At 40.8% G+C, this 24,184-nt stretch overlaps 2 protein-coding genes across 7 annotated transcripts in view; both read left to right on the forward strand.

Moving 5' to 3' along the window:
* prrg2 (proline rich Gla (G-carboxyglutamic acid) 2) overlaps positions 1-10,279 on the forward strand; it is a 25,625-nt gene extending 15,346 nt beyond the window's left edge. The window contains exons 5-6 of the mRNA XM_050070318.1: positions 5,797-5,940; positions 9,892-10,279. Coding sequence (XP_049926275.1) covers positions 5,797-5,940; positions 9,892-9,934 — 187 coding nt within the window. The 3' untranslated portion in view covers positions 9,935-10,279. The remainder of the gene's footprint in view (positions 1-5,796; positions 5,941-9,891) is intronic.
* Positions 10,280-10,461: 182 nt separating this feature from the next.
* Positions 10,462-24,184, forward strand: part of prr12b (proline rich 12b) — a 111,825-nt gene continuing 98,102 nt past the window's right edge. For all 6 annotated transcript variants that reach the window (XR_007571633.1, XM_050070223.1, XM_050070224.1 and 3 more), the window contains exon 1: positions 10,462-11,116. Coding sequence is in view for 5 of the 6 variants with exons in the window: in XM_050070223.1 (XP_049926180.1) it covers positions 11,034-11,116 (83 nt within the window). In the remaining variant the exon portion in view is untranslated. The remainder of the gene's footprint in view (positions 11,117-24,184) is intronic.

Raw genomic sequence — 24,184 nt, forward strand, 5'->3', positions numbered from 1 at the left:
TTTAGATTTAGATTTAATATTTAGATTTAACATTTAACATTTAGGTGCCACATTTAATATTTAGATTTAACTATTTAATATATTTCTAAGTTAACAAATATTGCTGTAAATGTGGTAAAAGGCGACGTTAAAAAATTCACAACACTTTTTTAAACATTGTTTGAAGCTAAATGTGGCAAAATGTTGATGTTATTTTCAGCGTGAGGCACTTTACAAATGGCACCCCATATGTTGCTGACTCCAGTGAAGTTTCTGTTTGTATTTGAAGAGGGGAAGGGAGACTGCTATATATATAGCCTGCATACATCTTTTTATATGTATATTCTTATAGATATATGCATATATATTTTTCTCTTTATTGGGGGCTTTTTCCTTCCTTTATTCTGTGTGTGCATGGGTGAGTGTGTGAGTGCGTGCGTGTGTGCTCAAGTGTTACCGTAATACGTGGGGAATGAGTGTACAACTTCACCCTTTAACATATTCTTCGTTATGTTACTGCTGAATCGAGTGTGTGGTTATTTGTCTTCAATTTAGTGGGCCTGTTATATTATGGGTCAGTGTTCACATCACGTTGTTCCTTCTGGAGAGGATTAAACGTTCTGTATAACCGGAGTTCACCTTAACTGTGGTTTTTTTTTACATATGCTTCGTTCGTGCATGGTGTTCTCATGTTTAAGGTTATCTCGGCTTATTATGTGAATATTATGTCTTTTTTTCTTTTTCTTCACTGCTTTGTAGTTCGCAAAAAGGGAAAGATGGAAGGAAATTGATCAAAGTGATCAGAATGTTCATAGTCACCTCATAAATTAAAAACTACAAATCTCATGGCTAACAGAATAGATTTGAAGATTTCCAGGTGGAATATGAGAGGTCTTAACAAATTAGTTAAGCTGAAACAGGTATTGAGTAGAATTAAGCAAATGAAATCCAATATAATTTTCACTCACCTAACTAAAAAAGACATGGGTAGGATCCAAAAAAGATGGCCAGGTTAGATTCATGCTGCTTGCTTCAATTCCCATTCCAGAGGTGTGATGATACCGATCCATAAATCAGTTCCCTTTCGTTTGAAAAGCAAATTCATAGATCTGGCAGGAAGGTATATCATACTCAATGGGACCATAAATTCTATTCTAATCAGCTTAATAAGTATATATGCACCAAACAAAGATGACCCAGCCTTTTATCAAAATCTATTTCTATCCTTATCATCATATCCAGGTCATTACATAATTGGCGGTGATTTCAATTGTGTTTTGGATCCGACAATGGATCGCTCGACAGGTATTGATGTATCTCATCAACAGACACGGAAAACTATCAAGAAATTTATGGCTGAACTAAATCTTATAGATACTTGGAGGTGTCTTAACCATGATAATAGAGAGTACTCATGCTTATCGAGCACATACAAAACATACTCGAGGATAGATTATCTACTGATCTCGAACACGCTACTATCAAAAATTGAGAAGTGCTGGTATGATGGCATATTACTTTCGGACCATGCCCCAATCTCAGTGACTATACAACTACCTAGGGTATTCTCCTCTCCACCCAGATTTCGTTTTCAATCTAAGTGGCTCCAGTACCCTGACTTTGTGAAATTTCTCGACCAGAAAATAGATGAATATTTCTCCATAAATACTAATCAAACTTTTCTTTTAAAGCATTTTTAAGAGGTGAAATAATAAGCTACACTAAATATAAATCCAAAAAATATCATGAGCAATTGAACACCATTGAACAGAAAGTAAAGGAATTAGAAAGACAACATTAGACAACACTATAGTGAATTAACTACGAGCAAGATAGCCTCAAATCTATTGTGGTTAAAACAGTCATATTATGATCAGGGAGAAAAGGTGGGAAAGTTATTGGCATGGAGGATAAAAAAGTTACAAACAAAGAGAGCTATCAATATGATAACATCTGAAGATGGAAAACAGTTAAATGATCCAGATGAAATAAATACATCCGTTGCAAATTATTATAAAAATCTCTATAAATCTGAGTGCCCACATGGATTAGATGACCAAAACAGATTTTTGGATAGGCTTAATTTTCCAACCATAACTGAAGAGGCAAAACTAAATCTTGAAAAAAAATGATCCATTTAGGAGTTATTACGAGCTTTAATGGGCATGAACAGTGGGCGGGCCCCTGGACCTGATGGTCTACCTATAGAGATATATAAGAAATTCTCAGCCAAGCTGCTCCCACATCTTCTGGAGGTGTTTAACGAATCCTATGAAAAAGGAATTCTACCTCCAACATTGAGAGCTTCAACGATTTCCCTGTTGTTAAAGCCGAACAAGTCGCCCTCAGAAAGAACATCTTATCGTCCCATATCCCTAATGTCGTGTGACGCCAAAATTCTATGTAAAGCTCTGGCAAAAAGAATAGAAACTCTTCTTCCAAGTATAATCAATAATGACCAAAATAGTTTTGTCCTAAATACAAGCCTTTCACAACACCCGCAGGCTCTTGAATATTCTATTTGCAAAACAAAATACTAAAGGGCATGCAATCCTATCATTAGATGCTGAAAAGGCATTTGATGGGATTGAATGGGGTTATCTTTTCGACATTTTGAAACGATTTCGATTCGGAGAAAAATACTTAGAATGGATAAGATTACTATATACAGAACCAATGGCAGAAATTTTAACTAATAATCAGTACTCGACTCCCTTTAGATTACGTAGATCCACACGGCAAGGTTGTTCCATGTCTCCATTATTATTTGTACTTGCCATCGAACCTTTAGCTATGGCTATACGGCAATCAGCTGAAATTACAGGGATTACAATTGGGAGAAGGGAACATCGTTTAGCTCTTTTTGCGGATGACATCGTTTTGTTTTTAACAAGCCTAGACACCTCACTTGTAGCAGTAAACCAAATTCTAATTGAATTTGGAATCTTCGGATATAAAAGTAACAACTCTAAAAGTGCTTTATTAATGCTGAATAAAGAGGAGAGGGAACAACCACTGATTCAAGATCAATTTGCCAAAGCTACAGAGGGGTTTACTTATTTGGGAATTAAAATAACTCCAGAGGTTGATAACATTTTGTCTGCCAATTATGACCCGCTGGTTAAAGGGGTAGAGGACATGCTCGAAAGATGGAGTTCATTTACGATTTCCATGATTGGACGTATTAATATCATAAAGATGTCAATATTACCCAAGTTCCTGTATCTTTTTCAATCAATCCCTCTTCCTCTTCCAGCCTCTTTCTTTCCTCCTAGATTGTGTCTTTTCCTCCTTTACCTACCATTTGACAGGGGAGGGCTTAGACTGCCCAATATGAAGCTTTACTAACTGGGCTGCTCAACTTCGGGCTGCCATGTTCTATTTTCTGAATGGAGATGTTCCAATCTGGGTGGAGATGGAGAATAGTTTAACAGAACTTCCACTTTGTTCTTATATGTATTCAGCACAAAGGAAAATGCTCTGGAAGCAAACACGCAACCCTTTTCTAAGAAACACCATATCTATTTGGCATGAAGCCCACACCTTTTTGAATGAAAACATCAAACTATCATGCTTCACTCCTATCTGGGGAAATGATAGTTTTAAACCTGGGAGGCAAGATGCAGGTTTCAAACAGTGGATAGATTTGGGGATAAGTAAAATTAAGGATTTATTTATTGATCACACTCTAATGTCATTTCAATAGCTGGTGGATAAGTATAACCTTCCCAGGAAACATTTCTTTAAATACTTACAAATGAGAAGCTTCATACACGCTCAAAGTAAAACTTATGTGGAACCGCCATTATCACTAATTGAGCAATTTACAGGGCAGGGGTCAATTATCAAAGCTATATAACATGCTTTTAGATGGTTCAAGGGAAAACTCACATTCTTATTTATCCTCTTGGAGGAATGATCTACAGCTAGATATAGCCACAGAGGAATGGGAGAAAGCCTGTCTTTTGGCCCAAACCCAGAGTATTAACACAAGAGGCAGATTATTACAATACAAATGGCTCTTCGGAACCTACATTACTCCCGTTAAACTAAATAATTTCAATTCCAACATTCCAGACAATTGTTTTAAGTGTAACATAGAAAGAGGCACTTTGTTTCATTGAATATGGGAATGTCAGAAGCTCCAGACATTTTGGAAAGATACCCTTTGCCTGATTTCAAGATTAACAGAATGTATAATCCCTGTTGAACCTAAACTATGTCTATTTCATATATATATGTCCTAAGAACTTTGTGGCTAATGCAAAGAAAAGAAAGCTCATTGATTTTTGTTTGTTATAAATCAAGAGAGTAATAGCCTTAAAGTGGAAAGATGTTCAGTCCTGATCCCACTCAGTGGTTGAAAGAGATGTCTTCACATCTAGCTTTAGAAAAATTAACATACATTCTAAAAGGTAAAGCTGAAGAATTCATGTGGACACCCTTTTTGCATTTTATGGACAATCTGCCCAATGATTCCCGTGAACAAAGATCAGATGACAGTTAATTGTTGTTTATTTTCAGTGCCTTTTTTCTTTTACACTATACCTAAGAGTACAACAATTTGACTCTGCTGCTCTTATAGGGGAAATGGGATAATTGTACTTCCGCCTGTATTTTATCTTTTCTTTCTCTTTATTTTCCTCTTCTCTTTAGTGCTTTGGATCTGTTCTCTGCAGTTGTGAAACTACCCTTCAAATTTTACCAACTAAAAAGTTAAGGTTTCATCCATTACTTATTTAGACATTTTTTTAAATTTATTTTATCCCTTCATTTACATAATGTGACCGCTGTGGGGATGTTGTTATGAGTGTTTTGTATGTTTGTCATTTAAAATGAGAAAATCAATAAACAGATTTTGAAAAAAATCATCTATGCAACCTATTCAACATTCTGTATTCATACATTCATGAATTCATTCAATATTCAATGTCTTTATGTGCATCGCAAAAAAAATTCTTTAACTCTGTAAAAAGATAAACTTCATTACTGGTGATCATTTCAGATCACAACATAAACATTTTAACAATGTTAATGAACCTCAGACAGAAACATTGAGTCAAACTCAATCCCAATAGTGATCAGAACCTCCACTGGCTTCCTGTCCCACAACACATCCAATGCAAAGTCCTTCTTCTCACTTATAAAGTCCTCCATATCCAGGCCCCCTCCTACCTCACTGACCTGCTCCACCGCCACACGCCCATCCCGCAGCCTCTGCTCCTCTGATGCCAGCCTCCTGACTCCACCACTCAGGACCCAGCACTGAACCTGGGGTGACAGAGCCTGCTCCATAGCTGCCCCCTCCCTCTGGAACTCACTCCCCAAACACATTCGAGACTGCACTGACCTCTCCCACTTCAAATCACTATTCAAAACACATCTTTTCAAAGCGGCTTTTAATATGCGAATGATGTCGTGTGTATTTTATTGTAGTCTATTTTGTGATAGTTTTTAACCAATGTAAAGCATCTTTGAGTACCTTGAAAAGTGCTCTACAACTAAAATGTATTATTATTATTACTATCTGGGTGATAGCAGTGTAATAATAGCCCACACAACAAATGCTTTTCTGACCTGTAGTCCTGTGAGTCTTACAAATCCTGATCCTGACATTTTCTCTAGCACCATCATCTGTGTAAATCTCGACTCAAACACAACATGATCTATAAAAATAGGATATCAAACATATTTGCCAGCCAAGGTACTGAGGCACAATCATGCCTGCTTTAGCCCTGACTGGCTTACAGTAACTTAACTGGCTTGTCTAACTCCACTGAGTTTGGTTTCTGTGTGCTGTGCTGTGTGCTGGTCCAGGGTTCCAGCGAGGATGCCAGTAGACGGACGTCCAGCCCCAGAGATGGTGCCCCTGTCTGGTATCATTGCCCCAGGTCTACCCAGCTACAATGAGGCTCTGAACCACAGTGGGCAACACGATGCCCCGCCACCACCTTATTCAGGGTAAGTAGGTGCTACAGTTTGCACAGGCACATTACATGGATCCAGGCTAGTGTCTGATGCTCCAAGATCCAACCAAATTAAAGGGGAACTTCACCCATTTTCAAAATACATACATGTTATTCCTACAGTCTAAGGCAGTCCAAAAATTTTAGTGAACATGAACAACTCTCTCCCAAATCCAAAAACTAGACCACTAAAAGTTTTATGTCTGATGTCATAGGGTATAAAGTCTGAAGTTGCTCTATAGACAATGAATGGTGAAAGATGTTCTAGCTGACACTGGCCCTTATGTATGAAATGAATGTATGACAGAAAATTGTGCATACGGCCTTTTCCATGCAAGCATTTATCAACATGGATGTGAGCGGAGACTACAATCAAATCGTCGTCGAATCAGGTCTCAGCTCATGTATGCAATTTTGAGTCAGTGGAACTGCACTTGCAGCAGTAAATCCGGCTGAGTTGGAGAATTGTTATTAGACCATAATCTAAGTATTTGCAGACACATACTATTCACTTAAATATATATAAATTCACCACATCGGCACACGTTCTCTATCACAGCTCCCAACTGATTGACTCCAGGCTAAACGCAGGCTGAACACAACAGGTGCTCAGCTCATATATATCTGAAACTTTTTTTGTATTTAAATACTGACCAACCATGAATGTGTAGATCAAGTATCATTAAAACATCATAACTAAATAATAATAAATTAAAAAAAAAACTGCAACAGTGTAATTATTTAAATACTGGTAGCCTTGGTGGACGCAGGTGGGCCGTCTGTCAATATGTTTACATGTACAGTTAAATCGAGCTATAGTTACAGCTCGGCTAGCCCATTTAATTGGACCACCCAATACATTAGCATGGGAGGGGAATCCTTTCGTTGACCGAAGTATGTCTGACTCCACTACTATAGGTGGCGATATGCCCCCTTTCAGCTTCTTAGTATTGACCTATTACCTCACAGACCAAACATTACACAAACAAGTTAGCTACGGTTAGCTAGGAGCAAACTGGTACCATGGTGGACAACTTTACAGCTTTGTACATTTTGTCTGTCCAAAAATGTAAGGCTCTGGATGTAGATTTCTTCATGTTGTACGCATTTAATGCTATTCGACTTTTGGGTCAAAGCCCAGGGCGGAAACTGTGGAGCATGTGCAGAACACCTTGGCCAGTTTGGGTCCCATTGACTGTATACATGCAGGAGTAATTTGACTCCCAACCCCATTATCTGGGTGTGTTAGTCTGACTCTCCATTTAGTACGATGTCAGAGTAACATGCTTACATGCATATTAAAAGTCTGGTTTTAGTCGGACTAACACAATAATTCCATTTTCTCTAATATCATGAAAACGTACTGTCTCCTCTGCCACCTGTTATGCGCGAAATGGAAGCAGACCCACCACGTGCGGCCATGCGCTCCTCAGTCTGGGTCAGTTATAAGCTTTTATATGAATAGGCTATTAGAATAATATCAATAACATAAAAGCTAATATTATTATTTATATATGTAGGCTTTAGGTCTGTACATACTGTGAATGTGCATATTAAATATTCCAACCTCAGCTGAGGTTTGATTGTCCACTGCAATGCTGTTGACCACAGCATTGATTTCTTTCCATACTGTGTTTTTCTGACTTTCTTTCCAGGCTGTAAAATAAAACCAGCTGGTTAATTTGGACCTGTGATGTCAGCGTTTTAATTTCCAGCTCAGAGAAGTTACTCCTCTTGCCTTTCCGTGTGGTTAACCTTTGGGGTGAGGCCTCTGAATCCAGAATATACTGGGTTGGGATATTTAAATGATAATTGTTTTCAGCTGCCACATTTATCAACGGCTGATCATTCCTGCGCTGTGATCAACAAAATAAGAACCTTTCATGAATCATGTGCAGACCCTGTTATAGATGATTTCTGCCCTTGGATCTGCGATGGCTTGTACATTAGATTGATAAAAGAGGGCCACTGAGAGCACCCAAGGAATTGCTCTGAACATATGGGCACATTGGGCACACTACAATAGAGTAATGCTCATTTGGTTATAAAAAAGAGAACAAACATTCTGTGAGTCCCATTCATTGTCTATGAAGCAGCTCCAGACCCCATGACATCACAAGTTTTAGACTTCTTTCTCTGTTTTCTGGCTTTGAGAGAGAGTAGCTCCTGTTCACTAATACTAACTGAAATTTCCAAGGCCATGAAAGAAACAAATTGGAATTCTTAATTTTGGTGGTGTTCCCCTTTGAGATTTTAAAATCAATTTGGTTTTAAATACTAAGTAACCCTGCAGAACAGGGACAGTTGAGCTAGCAAACCACCTGGATCAGGATGCAACCATATGAGCAACTTCTTTTGTTGCTTAGTTGAACAGCATGTTATGGAAGCAATTGAACAGCCTTTCACAATGTTGCAAAATTGAAATAAAGGTGAGAGGCTGACTCAGAGTAGCAAAGCCAGAAAACCACTTCAAAAAGGCAGGGCCAAGGTAATTCAGGATACCAAAATTAGTTAAACGAAACATTCTACCACTTAAGTAAGCTAAAAAGCAGTTGCATAAAAAACAAAATTATGACCAGAAAACTTTTCTTAACTCCTCCTCTTGATAAACAGTACTTATTAACAGTACTTGCCCAGCCAGTATTTTCTGTTTTCATGTGTCTGTTGTATTCTGTGGTTTTTGAGATGCATTTTCTGTTTCATATATTATCTAACCCTCTACAGGGCTCCCACATATTTTCATGGACAGAATTTCCCATGATTTTTCAAGGATCCATAATAAAATTTCCATGGCCATCCAAAACGTATTCCACTAACAGAACAGTATAGTGCCCTTTAATTACTTTATAATTAAATATAAAAAAATTAGACAGCGGGACTTCCGGTTTGCTGATGGAGTAGTTAGACACATGGTGAAACCACGCTCCCAGGTTAATCGCAACTCACCCACCAAAAAACTCGACAACTTGACTGTTATTAGTGAAAGGGGTAAATGAGTGGGAGAAGAAACACTAAAGAAAAAAAAATGCTGAGACCTCAAGATAAAAGTACCTCGGTGGCGAAAGCTAGCAACACCAAAGCAAATCTATCTAGCACCCATAGTGTAGCCGCTGAAGGCCACGGGAGCCCCGGACAAACAAACAAACAGCAACTGGAAAATCCCCCAGTCCCTACTTTTAAAGGAAAAGGGGATTCGTCAAAAGTCCTATTATGTGGTCCTCTTTTGTTATACTAATTCCTTTCAGCTCTTCATTTTGTCTGATAGCTTGAGCCAAAGGTTCTATGAATATTGCAAAAAGGGAGGGGCTAAGGCATACACAACCAATTATGGGTCGTGTTCCCAGCTGACATGATACATAAGATTGTAAAGAGAGAGTATTGCCCCTGCCTATATTATATTTTTTTTTCTTTTTCTTTTATTATTGTTGTTTGATTGTTTTCTGTTCAGTGTTAAACTGAAAAATGAACAAATAAAAAGTAAAAAAATAAAAAAATAAACAGCAACCTTTTCTGCCCTTTAAGAGCTGGTTATACTCATATTCACTTCAAATACTTCAAACTGCAGGCACAGTCAATACATTGTCCTTCAAACAATAACTTTCCAAGCACTTGTGTCAGTCTGGCTTTGGCTTTCAACATTACTGACAGAAGATTACCATGGAGGATAGGGTTGCAAGGGGATGAAATTTTCACGGCACGACAACAGTCTCAGAAAATATCATGGTTTCACAGAATTACAAGTCAGAATGACCCCTAAAGAAATTAAAACAGAAGAGTTATTTTTGGCTAAACACACGTTTTATTACCATATTTGAAACTTGAAACAATTTTTATTAGAAGTATGTGTAAAAAGTCTTTCTTTTGAAAATAACTAAAATAAAGTTGAGATTTTCTGTCCAGTTGCTACTTTGATACTCACAAAGATTCTTCCTCTCTTTGACCACAGGGGTGCGCCATCAGAACCCGCTGATCCTGGAGACAACGAATGAGAGGGCTGGCAGAGCCTCTTCATTATGCTTAATGGGCACTGGTGGTTCGAGTGAACTTTGGAATATTCCATGTTTTTTCATATACTGTATTTATAAGTGAAGTTAGGACACAACCCCACAATGGACACCACTGATCTGCATATCGGCTGGCCAGTTGTCTGTCCACTACACATGTGATGCTTTAAAGTGGGTACAGCTGAGGGTGTGGTTCATTTCTGTGGTTGCACTGTACACCAAACTGTTGTGCTTGTACGGTATTTTTGAGCAGAGCAACAAAAGGCACTAAATTCATGGAAATATTGATTCTTCAAGAAACCCACCTATGTTTTATATAATAAATTACACAACAGTTACAAATGACTCCAGTCATTTTCTGCATCCCTTCTAACTTGTCACGCCAGTGAAGAGACATGTGTACACAACTGAAGTCTTGAGGATGTCAGCACATCTTCTTTTACATGTTGCAACTTGTGTGTTTGTTGTGTATCACAGCAGGTTACAGTAGAAAATAGGCCTACAGCTGGAGACAGAGACAGAGCTTCTTTGACCAGACTCAATATCAACTGTCTTCCACAATGCTACACCACACTACACTGTTGTGCATGACAAATTGTGTGCGTGTGAGAGAGAGAGTGTGTGTATTGGAGAGAGTGAGGGAGGGAAGGAGAGGATGAACGCCAGCCCAGTCATTCTCCTTAAAAATGGCGTCTTGTGAACAAAATGAGCGAATGTAGCTGTGCTGTGGTGTGTGTGAGCAGCAGCGGAGCAGCTGTCGGCGCTGGATCTCTGTGAATGTAGCCTCGCTTATTAAACTGCTACAGAACGTGGAGCATCTGTTCTACGACCCATCAGCTTAACACAGGAGACAATAGACAGTGAAATATATGGGGAGAGGAGAGGAGGGAGGAGGTGCTCCTGGCTGCTGTGACCCCCCCCCCGCCACCACCACCACCACCTCGCTCCCTCTCCTCCCTCCATTCCTACCAGTCTACAGGCTCGTCAAGCGGAGAAATAAACAGAAGCGAGCGCAGAGAGGAGAAGACATTCCTCCCTCCCCTCCCCCTCACTATCTGTCCATCTTCATCCAGTCCTTTCTTTCATGGAGAGGAATTATCCCGCTGCAGGCTTCGGAGATCTAGGGGCTGGGACGGGATGGAGTTACGACAGATCGGCCAAAGCAAGGTAAGCTTCGGTGACCAAAGCATGGGCACCCATATGCTCCTCTGGGTGCATCAGTGTGTTCTAACAATGCCATGGGCATAGCTCTGGCTGCGTCTCTGCATTCAGCCGGGTTGCATGGTGCTGCTACATAGCTACCAGTCTCAGGTACAGCCAGCCGTATTGTCATTTGGGGGAGGGGAGGGGTATGGGGGCTGTCTCCAAAATGCATGGAATGCAATGGAAGGTTAGTGATACGGGGACAGAGGAGAGGGGAGAAACGTAGGGGGATGGGTTGCTGGAAGCAGAGTCTGTTATTTAAAAAAATGAAAGATCACATCTAGGTCCCAGCACTGCATTGTCTCCGCTGCAGCTTTGTCTTGCTTTTGACTTAACAAATGCATGACAGGGACACGCACAGGTTGGTTAGCAAGGTTGATTGGTACTGTACTAATTGGCTATAGCTTACCAATCAAAGCACTCTGATGGTGATAGCTGCTGCCTGCCATCTAGCAAAAGGAAACAAGCCCTGCATTCCTGTATTCCGTAAAATAGGAAACACTTGTGTGCGAATGAAATTATGTGCCGAATACACAGGAATCTGTTTTATCTAGTGATATTACATGAACGCCTCCAGCCAAAGATGGACTAACTGAAACCAAAATATCACTGTAGGTGATTATGGTAACGGCAGCTGCATGAATTTATTCATAAAATGTGGCAATATGGCTGAACTTGTTGGGCTTTCACAGCCAGGGTGACATTCTCAGTTATTAGTAAACACTACTTTACAATAATGTCACGTGACAGACGTGCCCTGACCGAATTAAACCTCAGCTACCGCTAATTACAATAAAGGTTTGTAACGTAAAGCTGGTACTAACATTTGCCGTTGTTAGTAACAGCATGTAGCTTTTGGCCCAGTTAGGCTAACGTTACATTTGTAGTTACCTTCCATATTATCCAGTAGGCTAACTGAAAGTGAATGCATCTGTGCAGCATGCATCTGCAGCCTTGTGTTCCCATCAAACTGGCTTCTCCGTGTGTTGCTATACAACAAACGTTAGCAAACAGGCTAATTAGGTATCCACAAAGACAGGTGACGCTGCGAGGAAACGCCAACATTCTGGCTGGTTCGGTGTGTTTAACAAGCCATTGTTAATAAATGTCAAACGAGGTGGGGGTTTCCTGAGAAGGCAGTGTTTTGTGTTGGAATGAGGCGCCGCATCGGGCCATGCTAACGTTAGCTAGCTCCTCTTAGCTATGCTCCACGTTAGCGGTCGCCTTGACAACCACATCAGTCTTCCGTCAGACTCTCAAGGTTTCCATCTCTGGAAGCTCTTCTTCTTCTTCTCTGTCAGGATTATTGCCTTATTAAAAAAAAAAAAAAAAAAAATTAAAATAGAATGTTTTGTTTGTTCATAAAGATGGCAGGTGCACAATTGAGTTGTGTGCACGACACTTTTCTTTATACTAGAATCAGGATATACATTAGAATGACGCTACAGAAGGGTTAAGTCAGGTCATTTTGATTGGTCTGAGATAACTAGGTTGGACACACCAAAGATTAAAAAAATCACTGGTCCCAGAACTTCCAGGGAAAGCCATATGGCATGTTGATTTCCTTTTTTGGTAATAAGAGTTATGCCACTAAATATTAACAATGATAATGGTTGTAGGATGTTTCATTTTAAGTAACTGTTTGACTTATAATCAAAACTCGGTTCAGTTTTATTTACAAAGCCCAATATCACAAATCCCAGTTTGCCTCAGAGGGCTTTACAGCATACAACATCCCTCTTTCTTTTGGACCCTCACAGCGGATAAGGAAAACCTCCCCCCAAAAAACCTTTAACAGGGAAAAGAAATGGTAGAAACATCAGGAAGAGCAACTGAGGAGGGATCCCTCTTCCAGTACAAACAGACGTGCAATAGATGTTGTGTGTACAGAACAGATCAACAAAAAAACATGTACAGTATGAAGAACGTGAAAATATGATACACTGAGGGAGAAACAGAGAGAGATGCTCAGCAAACAGTAATAACAGCTACAATAACATTAATTTTAGTAATAAAATTATAGGCCTAATAATAATGGTATTAATAGTATATATATATATTAAAATAGTATATGTGACAATAATAATCATATGTGTCCTATAATATGGTAGAGGTATGACTAATAATAATGATAAGAGTAGTAGTATGCATCAGGCAGGACCACGGCAGCAGCACAACCAAGACTCACGATCCAGGCACAGCTGCGATACGAGGGAACATGTGGAGCACAAAGGCTCTGGAGAAGAAGCCGAGTTAGTGACATGCAGTAATAGGACATGAATGTTAGCAAATGAAGAAGAACCAACTTTTCAGAATCTGAAAGCAAGACAGAGAGAGAAGGAGAATAAGGAAAATATTTTCACAATACAGTTTACTTTTTATGGGAAAGGATTTTTAGTGAGTATTTAATGCATTCAGGTAAAATGGGACAAGAATTTAAGCTCAAATGGGACATTCACCTTTAGTGAAACCAACACACTTTTAGAAGAAGATATACTTTATTCATCCCAGATGGGAAATTCAAATTTTTTAACTCTGTTGTCATGTACACACAGGCCTGAAATACACACACAAAAACAGGACCCATACATGCATGAAATGGAGAGATTTCAGAGCAAGGGGGCTGCCCATGGACAGGCATCCAGAGCAGTTGGGGGTTAAGTGCCTTGCTCAAGGGCACTTTGGCAGTACCCAGGAGGCCAACTGGCACCTCTCCAGCCACCAGTCCACACTCCATGCTTGGTCTGGATGGGGACTTTAACCGGCGACCCTCTGGTTCTCAAGCCAAGTCCCTATGGACTGAGCTGCTGCCTCCTCAACGGCAGTAACAGTAGTACTACCAGCTGCCATAAAATCATGACCTATACTACTGTGCACCACCCTGTCAGATTACAGACATTTATAGTATTTTCGTCACTTAAAAAATATTAAAGATGATGCAGTGAGTCCATGTCAGCCATAATAGTCCAGAATTAACCACAATGGTTCGACAAGCGCACACACACACACACACACACACACACACACACACACACACACACACACACACACACACATGTCCATTGTAGACAATATATCACCAAGAAAACAGGCAGCAGAAGAACAGAGAGAACGTTGCAGAGAAGTTGGACAATCTTTTTTAGAGAGTAGTCACAGGTTACATTGATGATTTGATAAATTAATGACTGAACTGATAAATTGATTTATCCATTTAAAAAACAAACAAACATGACAGGTCCATTTTACCCAAACATGTCATCATAGTTAGGTAAGGGTTCTTGATGTATTTGAAGGTCCAAAGTTTCTAAAATATTTTACTTGGCAACATATTTTCTTCATAGAAACACGGTAACACTTAAGATACTCTTCAGAGTGATAGGCGGTTTTCTTGGTAATCTACCTAAAAGTGTCCCAGATTACCTGACTTCACCCTAGTTTTTATTGTCTCACCCTGCTCTGGCTGAAGGTGAGATCTGATGCTGTAGTTATATTCTTGCTTTCAGTAGTCCATGGTTTTCCTTCCCCAGCTCAGGTTGTAGTAAGCTAAAAGTTAACTGATGGCCTCTGAGGTGGCTGTTGGATTTGCTCCAGGTATTCTGTCACTCAGCCCAACCTGAGCCAGTCACCAGCTCATTCCACTGCAACACTTTTTTCATTTGCAGCTCTTTAGCAGAAACATTTCCTGATGGTTTGTGCTATTGTTCACTGGGGCACAGACAGTAAATATGCTCTGTTCTCTCAACATTTGATTGTTGTTAATGTGCTAACAGGCTAACTAGCATCAGGACAGTCTTCCTGTTTTCCTTTTTGAATGACCATTACAGACGACTGCTGTTTGCTGGTGTGGAGAGCTATTTCCTCTCAAGCAGGTGCAGAATGTACGTGCTGGTTGGCCGTTGGCTGTAGTCTTTGAAGTGTGTTCATGTTAAACTTTTGGCCTGGGTCTGGCGATGTGAGGCAACGCAGCAGGTAGCTTTCATCGCTGCTAGTTCTCTGAAGTTGGTTTGGTGTGTCTGGGCCTTCAGGGTTTGAAAGATGTCTGAAAGGTTATTAGGAAACTAAAATGCGAAGCGCTGTAGCCTTGCTGTTTGTTCTAGAAGCTGAATACTGATGCATTACAATTTTTATTTTGACATTTGGTTATATGCATTTCTCTGATACTGTAACTCTTCACACAGACAGCATAGCAGCAGTCCATTCTAGTGTTGTCACGGTACCAAAATTGGGACCCACGGTACGATACCAGTGAAAGTATCACGGTTCTGAGTTGTATCACGATACCACAGCAAAAATTAGGCAGATGTGCCTTTTGTCATTTATAAAAAGATAAATCACTTTTCTATAATACATCAATGATATTTCAATGGAATAAATTACTTATTGACTTATTCATAGTTCAAAAACAGCATCAATAAGTGATTAACATAGGGGGGATCAAAATAAAATAAATAGATAAAATAAAAATCAACCAGCCACCCTCCTCCTCTGATAAGTTAAGAACAGTCCCTTCAGTGCGGTGAGGTTTGTGGACCGTTACCTGCCACAAAGAGGAAATATTAACGGCTCGTCTCTCCTCTGACACGTCACATACGTGTCGGCTCGGATGTTCAGGTACTTCTGGGCAGTCATGACACCAACAAAGAGGAAATGATTGGACCTGGAGCCGGGCTTCTCGGTCGCCGGTAAACCGCATTGTCTTGCGGTGGCCATGGCGCTCTGCCGTATTCCTAACCCACAACTGGCAGGATTCGCCTTTTGTTTCTGCTGCTGGTTGAAATCTGTACTTGCACAGCGTGCTCCTGAATGATTTCTTTTGCTTGCACAAAACTATTTTTAGTCGCAAATGCGAGTAAAATGCTCGCACCGTAGATCTCTGTGGAAAACAAATCACTGTAGCATATATAAACAAATCTAGCCTACAAGTTAAAATAAATAAATAATAACGTTCACTGCTTAAAGATACTCAATAGCTCAGCTAATACCTGAAATGTCACTGGAAAACAAACCACTGCAGCAGCATATTGAGTGCCAGGTGGCCAGTGCGCGCTGTTATTGGACGGCGCATGGACACTCACCCTCTTGCGATTGGACTTTGAACTTATCCCACAGTACTGGTACCGTGAGGTACCGCAGTACTACAGTACTCCAACATTATGGTATCATATGTACCGTGGTGTTTAAGTACTACAGTCTACCGTTGTTACCAGTATACCGTGCAACACTAGTCTGTTCAGACTTGTGTGGGTATGTGGGTAACTTGTAATTGCTTTGACATGAAATGCATTTGATGACCTCATCTTAAAAAAATACACAAATTGTGGTCTCACTCAACCTCAGCCCCTCATTGTGCATGTGTACATTTTTCTGGTTAGGGCTGGGCAATAAAATGATACTATATCAATATTGTTATACAAGACCAGATATTGTCTTGGATTCTGGATATGGTAATAGTGTATGTGTTTCTGGTTTTAAAGGCCGCACTACAGTAAAGTAATGTCATTTTCCGAACTTGCCAGACTATTGTAGCTCAGAGTTGGTAAGTAACTTTGTTTTTCACCTGCCACTGTGGCTTGTTTGGATGAGAACTGGACAAATGCACAAAACTGATTGCTCATTAATGATCAGGATCAATACATGTATGTAAGTGGATGTTAAAGATAACTAGAATTTCATATTGTGTATTTTGGAATACACAACCCACAAAATTAATGAAGCATTCCCAGCAATTCTGGTAAACTTCTGCAACACATAAAGGATGTGTATTCCATAAAACCAATGCCTTGCTCTAGTTTTGTTACAGAGTGTTGTTTTACAGAGTTGCAAAATAAACACAACCTGTTGTAAAGCAGTTAGTGTTACAGTATTGAGGTCATATGTTAGTTTATTCATGTTGGGAGACAGATATTGTCAGATCTGATGTTACAACATATATGTAATGTTTAGTTTAGGATGTAAGATAAACTGCTGTGTTGAGTTTGCCTGAAATTAGACAGAATTGTCAGTTTTCTGCACACTATTTCCATCTTCAGTCTGACATTGCGTCGACTCTAACCAATTTCTGTGGGGGACGGGGGGACGGATGGGGGATTTTCCTGGGCAATCACTGGAAACCGTTAGATCTGCCTGAGTTATTTTAAGTCCACACTAATGCGTAGGCATGATAACATATCTGATTTGCCAGGGTTTTAAGAGTGGAACAGAATGAAGTAAAAACAAACTACAAAGTCAGGCAATATTGAGAAGACATGCCCCCCTCATAGATTTAAATAATACCTAGATACCACATGCCAATATGGTGCCTAATCATGCCAGTGGAGTTGCCAGAAAAGTCTTCTAGCTTCTAGGTTTACTTCCGCAGTATGTGGCCCACTGAATATAGTAGTGTTTCTTCTGCTGGCCACACCCACAAGTTCCCGCTGGCCTCATAGTCTTTACATTGTGGCGATATCATGGCATGAGATTGATCCACAGTTTGGTCTGGCATGCAGTGATGCTAGCACTGCGCCAGACCGTCATGGTGAAGAGGGGGTTGAGCCAGAAAGCAAAGCTTTCAGTTTACTGCTCCATCTACATCCCAACCCTCACCTGTGGTCATGAGCTTTGGGCAGTGACCGGAAGAATGAGATTGTGGATATAAGCTGCCGAAATTAGTTTCCTCCGGAGGGTGTCTGGGCTCAGCCTTAGAGATAGGGTGAGGAGCTCGGACATCCGGAAGGTGCTCAGAGCGGAGCCGCTGCCTTGTCGTGTCGAAAAGGGGTCATTTGAGGTGACTCAGGCATCTGATCAGTATATTCCTGGGCGCCTCCCATTAGCGGTGTTCTGGGCACATCCAGCTGGTAGAAACCTTCAAAGCAGATCCAGTGCTTAACAGTTGGAGGAATTAAATATCTCGTCTAACCCCGGAACACTTCGGGATCCCCCAGGAGGAGATGGAAAGCATTAAAGTATTGCTTGGGAGAGGGGACGTCTGGAGTACTTTGTTCAGCCTGTTGCCCCCGCAACCTGGCCCTGGATAAGCTAATGAAAATGGAATGGATGGATGATTTTGAGCTCCAAAGTTGCCTTGCCATTATGATCAACTTCAGTACATTGTTTTCTTCTGTTGGTTTTAGTTTCACTTTAAATTTTGCATAGTTTGCACTTGGTTTTCTTTTGCAGGAGCCTTTTTGTCATGAGCCATTTTACAACCCTCTCTTCTGTTTTTCTTCCCTAACACAGAGTGAGTATGTTTTCTTCAAGCTGGTGGTGCCTCATGGCGCTGACAGAAAAGGAAATACTCCGCCACGAGGTCAGGCAAATGAGGAAGTCCCTCCCACTCAAATATCTGTAGAATTAATCAAAAACTTAAAAAAACTTAAATATTGACTTCTAAATCTAAATGAATCGAAGCCAATACATATTTATATCCTCTGACAAACATACTGATTGAGGTCCTAAACTTAACTTGATCTTGGCAGGCCAACAGTAAATTTATGGGCTTTTTATAGAGCTTCTACTCATTACATAATACCCATTATTCCTTAAAGGTTTAGTACGCAGATCTGAAGAAACATAGTTAATGGTTGAGTCTCATTTCCAGGCCATCAAATACCGAGACTTTGGGCTGGTAGTCAGACCAAACCACCGACTAGAATTCTGTGCAAGACTGTTTTTTCAGTCCTACTCCTGCTGGATTCTGAACATTACCGCCTGCCCCTGCAAACCCTGGAAAGGGGCGGGGTGCCTCATTTGCGTCGTGAGAATTTATCACATATGTACAGTGGTCAGTAATGGTTTTAATAGTCATCTGCACCTAAAATGCAGTTGTTTTAAGGTAACATTCCATAAATGGTTACTTTTTTATTATCTGTCAAACAAGAGACAGCCGCCTGTCGAGCCAGCTTCCAGTTGTGTCATTTAATAGTGCGTCTCTTCCAGTCCAAATGTTATCTGAAACTGATCAAACCGATCAAATTCAGATAATGAAATGAGTCATTTGCAGGGGTTGTGACACTCAAAACAAATTATCCACCATTTTGCAGCCACAAGAGTAGCAACAGCAGAGGCTACGGCAGTGCCCTATAGCCCTTTTTACTCACAGATGGCACCGTAGGGCTGCTTTTTGGGTCCCTTCTTTATGTCTCCTTTGCATTTTTACACAGAACCAAACAACAGCAGCATCATGCAGTTACAGTGTGTGGTTTTAGACAGCTTGGCAGCATCGCAGAAGCAAAAGAGGCATGACAGGCATGACATGTAACACAACAGTGTCGGCATCTAGTGTGACATATAACAGATGTGTCAGCAGTGCTTTATAAACAATAACAATGGCATTACCATGGCAATAACAATAATTTACCATCTCTGTTATATGGTGGCTGATTTCGTCCTCTGCTCGGAATGTAAGAAGCTTCTGGGCCTGATTGTTTTCCCAATTTGTGGACATCGATGTTCTTCTTCTTTGAGTTACCTGCTAACTGCTAGATTAAGTTTTTCATAAGGTCATTGTTTTCTTTTTGTTGTTGTTGCAGTTGTTTTTTTGTTGTTGTTTTTTTTTACAAAAAATTAGTTTTATAAAGAAGGGACTGACTTATTCTATTATATAACACCTCATTAGATATCAAAATACCTCATTAAGAAAACCCTGACAGGAAAAGATGGAAAAAGTATATATACGCGATATACGCTATGATGCACAAGTGATCAGTTACGCCAAGGAGAATGTGACGGAAAAAGAATATTTTTTTCCGACCTGAAAAGATAGAGATAACGAGGAACAACCAAGGATTGATTAAATGTCATATTTTTGGGAAAGCATGATGGAATTTTTGGAAATTCTGTTATGCTTTCAGTGAGAAAAATATACTGCTTAGCTGCTGCTCAGTTGGTTTTCCATGGTGATCCCCAGTAAGACAGGTCGGACTTGAAGCAGGAATGTCTATTCCCTTAAATGACATACCATGGAACGCATGGAGTGTTTCAAGCAATTGAAATTGGCGAACCAACTCCAGCTTCACTTGATCCATCACAACTAGTCAGATAACACATGGAGGTGAGCTCTTTGTAAAGAAAAATAGTTGCTTACAAACATTGTCTACCATTTTAGCTATTTTCCTTTCTTTTGGGTTATCAGAGTGCAATATGCCCAGCATTCGTAACTGCAGTTTTTCCATCTAGGCATATGTCCTTTGCTAATGGAAGAATACTAACTTCTCTCCAATATAATTTTGCCTTTGCAATACAATCAGCCACCAAGTATGAGCCCTTCGAAGCAGCAGTGTTAACTGAGGTTGTCCTCAAGAGCAGCATGTTTTTGCTCCAAGTTTCGAAGTAACTTTGGTGGCTTTATGAATCCATGCTTTAGGAAGTAGTCATGTTTTCGGTTTAAAGCTGTTTTTTAGGGGGCCAAACCCGAGGGGCCTCGGGGAACGCGTATGCAAGCAGACGCGTTTCCTAGGACCAGCGGTGCTAGGAACCCTATTGTTTTTGTAAAGATTTTTATAGTTTTTCTCTATTTTTATTCTTCCGTTGATAAAAGTGTTGCTGCAGGCTAAACCATGCAAGGGAGGGTGGTGCAATTTGGAGGGTTGGTCCAGACCCCTGCATGTACCTCAGACACAAAAAACTACATATGTCCGCCTGCAGGGGGTGCTATAATCAACGCGTTTTGGCCTATAACTCCCACACCGTATGTCGTACATTCAAAAACTTTATATCCCCAGATTCCCTGAATAGAGCTGAATCACTTTGCAATTGACCACGCCCACTTTCGCCTATAATTTTTTTCCCGCAAAATCACAAAAACTGGAAAACCTACTTTTTTGAACTCCTCCTTGGGATTTTGTCCAATCTGCGTGAAACTTGGCATGTACACTCTTCACCTGGACCTGATCTAAAGTTATCAAAAGAATTTTGTTCCGTCAAAAAATCCGCAAATCGTTAATGAACAAATTTATGTAGCTAGCTATAAAAATGTAAACTGTTGCATATCTCAGTCAAACTTAATGCTATCAACACCAAATCTCAGATCCTTAGTTTGCATGACACTGTGAAGGTATGAGCCGAATTTGGCGAATGTTGGCCACTAGGAGGCGCTACAAATATGGGAAGTTTATATCTCTTAAACGGCTACACCCATTTCTACGAAATTTGGTCAGTATGATGTAGGGCCATTCCTGAAGCCATATATTGAAGGTGGTCATGACTGGTCAATGTGGGCGTGGCTTATTATAGGATAAACAACAAACATTTACTACAGCTGAACTATTATGCTGAGGGCTGTGAAATTTATAGGGTACATATCGAATAGGACACAGATCTTACATACCAAAAATTGTGCATATACTCCACTAGGTGGTGCTATAATGGATGCAAATGCTTTTTTGCGTGTAACTTCCACATTTTAAATGACACATTCATAAACATTATATTTATGTGTTCCCTGAATAGAGCTGGGATTTCTGACACAGGCCCCGCCCACTTCTGCTGCACATTCTCTTTGCTAATTCGCCACATGTCCAAAACCTACTTTTTCGAACTCCTCCCACAGTTTAAGCACCACCTGCATGAAACTTTGCACATAGAATCTCCAGATGCGTCTGATCAAAAGTTATCAAAAGAATGTTGGCACTCCAAAAAATGCACTAGTTATAATCAAACTATTTTTTTGCTAGCTAAAAAACACATAGTGTTTCATATTTTGGTCAAAATAAATGCTTTCAACATCAAACTTAAGTCACTTGTTCCCGAGGTCATCAAAAGGCTCTATGCCAAATTTGGTGCAAATCGGCCTATAGGTGTCGCTATAACAGATGCAAATGCAATTTTGCCTGTAACTTCCACATTTTAAACAACACATTCATGGACATTAATGCAATGTATTTCCTGAATAGAGGTGGGTTTTCTGACATAGGCCCCGCCCACTTCTGCTGCAATTTTCCCTTGCTAAGTCACCACATATCCAAAACCTACTTTTTCGAACTACTCCTACGGTTTAAGCGCCATCTGTGTGAAACTTTGCACATAGAATCTCCAGATGTGTCTGATCAAAAGTTACCAAAATAATTTTGGCACTCCAAAAAATGTGCTAGTTCTAACCAAACAATCTTTTTTGCTAGCTAAAAAACACATATTGTTTCATATTTTGGTCAAAGTAAATGCTTTTAACATCAAACTTGATTCACTTGTTCTGGAGGTCATCCAGAGGCTCTATTTGAACAAAATTTGGTGAGTGTGATGTGGGGTCACTCCTGAGGCCGGACATAAAGTTAAGGAATAATTGGTCAAAGTGGGCGTGATTTATTACAATAAATCCAAATTGCCACACATTCAGCCTTTCACACTTCCGGCACATTTCCCATTACAGCAAATACCGCAGCTCGGATGTCAGCACTCGCCCTGAGCCCGTCGTGCTTCGGGGCCGACTTCCGTGGGCTCCGTGGGGCACGGGGGCCAAGTTGCATGGGGAGGCTTGGCCCCCGTTCATAACTGCTTGCAGTTCTAGTTTTTCTTGTTTTGCCATCTTTATTGTCTTCCTCTTCATTTTGCTGTTTACATCCCCCCCAGTGCTAATGTTAGCACTGCTCTCTCCCATTTGCTAACTATGGTAAATGAACAACAACGGAGACACCCAGAGGGATTCACATCGTTGCAGGGGACTTTAATCAGGCATGTTTAAGAACTGTGCTGCCAGGTTTTGTCCAGTACGTGAACTGTGCAACCAGAGGTAATAACATCTTGGACCGAGTGGATTCAAACATCAAGGGCGCTTATAAATCTGCTCCTCTCCCTCACCTCGGTCAATCAGATCATCTGTCACTGCTTCTGATGCCAGCACACCCCCCCCTCTGGAGGAAAACTAGGACTATTACAACCTGGCCTGACAATGCCCTCCCCCAACTCCAAGACTGCTTTGACCGGACTGTTTGGGACTTATTCTCACACAGTGATGTGGGGAACATACAGAGACTGTCCTGGCGTACATCAAGCACTGTGTGGACAGTGTTACAGTCGTGAGGAACATCAGGTCCTTTCCCAATCAGAAACCATGGATGTCTGCAGAGGTTAAAAGAGTGCTGAAAAGGCTTGACTCTGCATTCCGGTCGGGGGACAAGGAGCAGTACAGCTTGGCGAGAGCAGATCTAAAGAGAGGCATCAGGGAAGCTAAGGAGGCTTACAAAAGGAGGGTGGAGGGCCACCTCACAGATAACAACACACGCAGGATGTGGCAGGGGATAAAGCATATCACGAACTATAAAGGCAGCTCCAACAACACTGTCAATATGGACGCCTCACTAGCGGAGGAGCTGAACAACTTCTTTGCACAGTTTGAGGTTAAGAGAACTGCAACGGCCCAGTCTCCTCCACCTCCCTCCTCCTACACCCACCCTCCTACTGTGCAGGAACAGGAGGTGAGGCGTGTATTGAGATCAGTCAACCCGAGGAAAGCTGCTGATCCTGATGGGATACCAAGCAAGGTAATTCAAGCCTGCGCCAGTTAGCTTGCTGGGGTCTTCACTGAGATTTTTAACACCTCCCTGTCTCAGAACATCATACCTTCCTGCCTCAAATCTGCCATCTTTGTTCCAGTGCCTAAAAAGACAGCCCCTGCAGATGATTTGAACAACTACAGACCAGTGGCACCAACATCAGTCATCGTGAAGTGCTTTGAGAGACTGGTCTCTCACTTCATCAAATCTTGTCTACCATCCTCCTTTGATCCCAACCAGTATGCTTATCGATCAAACAGGTCCACAGAGGATGCAGTTTCCATGGCAACACATGTGGCGCTGAGTCACCTTGAGCAACGGGACACCTATGTGAAGATGCTGTTTATCGACTACAGCTCTGCCTTCAACACCATCCTCCCAGACATCTTGGTTAATAAACTGCTCCACCTAGGCCTCCCCTCTTCCATCTGCATGTGGATTACTGACTTCCTCACTAACCGGACACAGTGCATCAGACTTGGCACGCACCTCTCCTCTTCCACCATGCTCAGCACAGGTGCACCCCAAAGTTGTGTGCTGAGTCCACTGCTTTATTCACTGTACA

The sequence above is a fragment of the Epinephelus moara genome, chromosome 18, assembly GCF_006386435.1.
Source record: "Epinephelus moara isolate mb chromosome 18, YSFRI_EMoa_1.0, whole genome shotgun sequence".
Classification (NCBI taxonomy): domain Eukaryota; kingdom Metazoa; phylum Chordata; class Actinopteri; order Perciformes; family Serranidae; genus Epinephelus; species Epinephelus moara.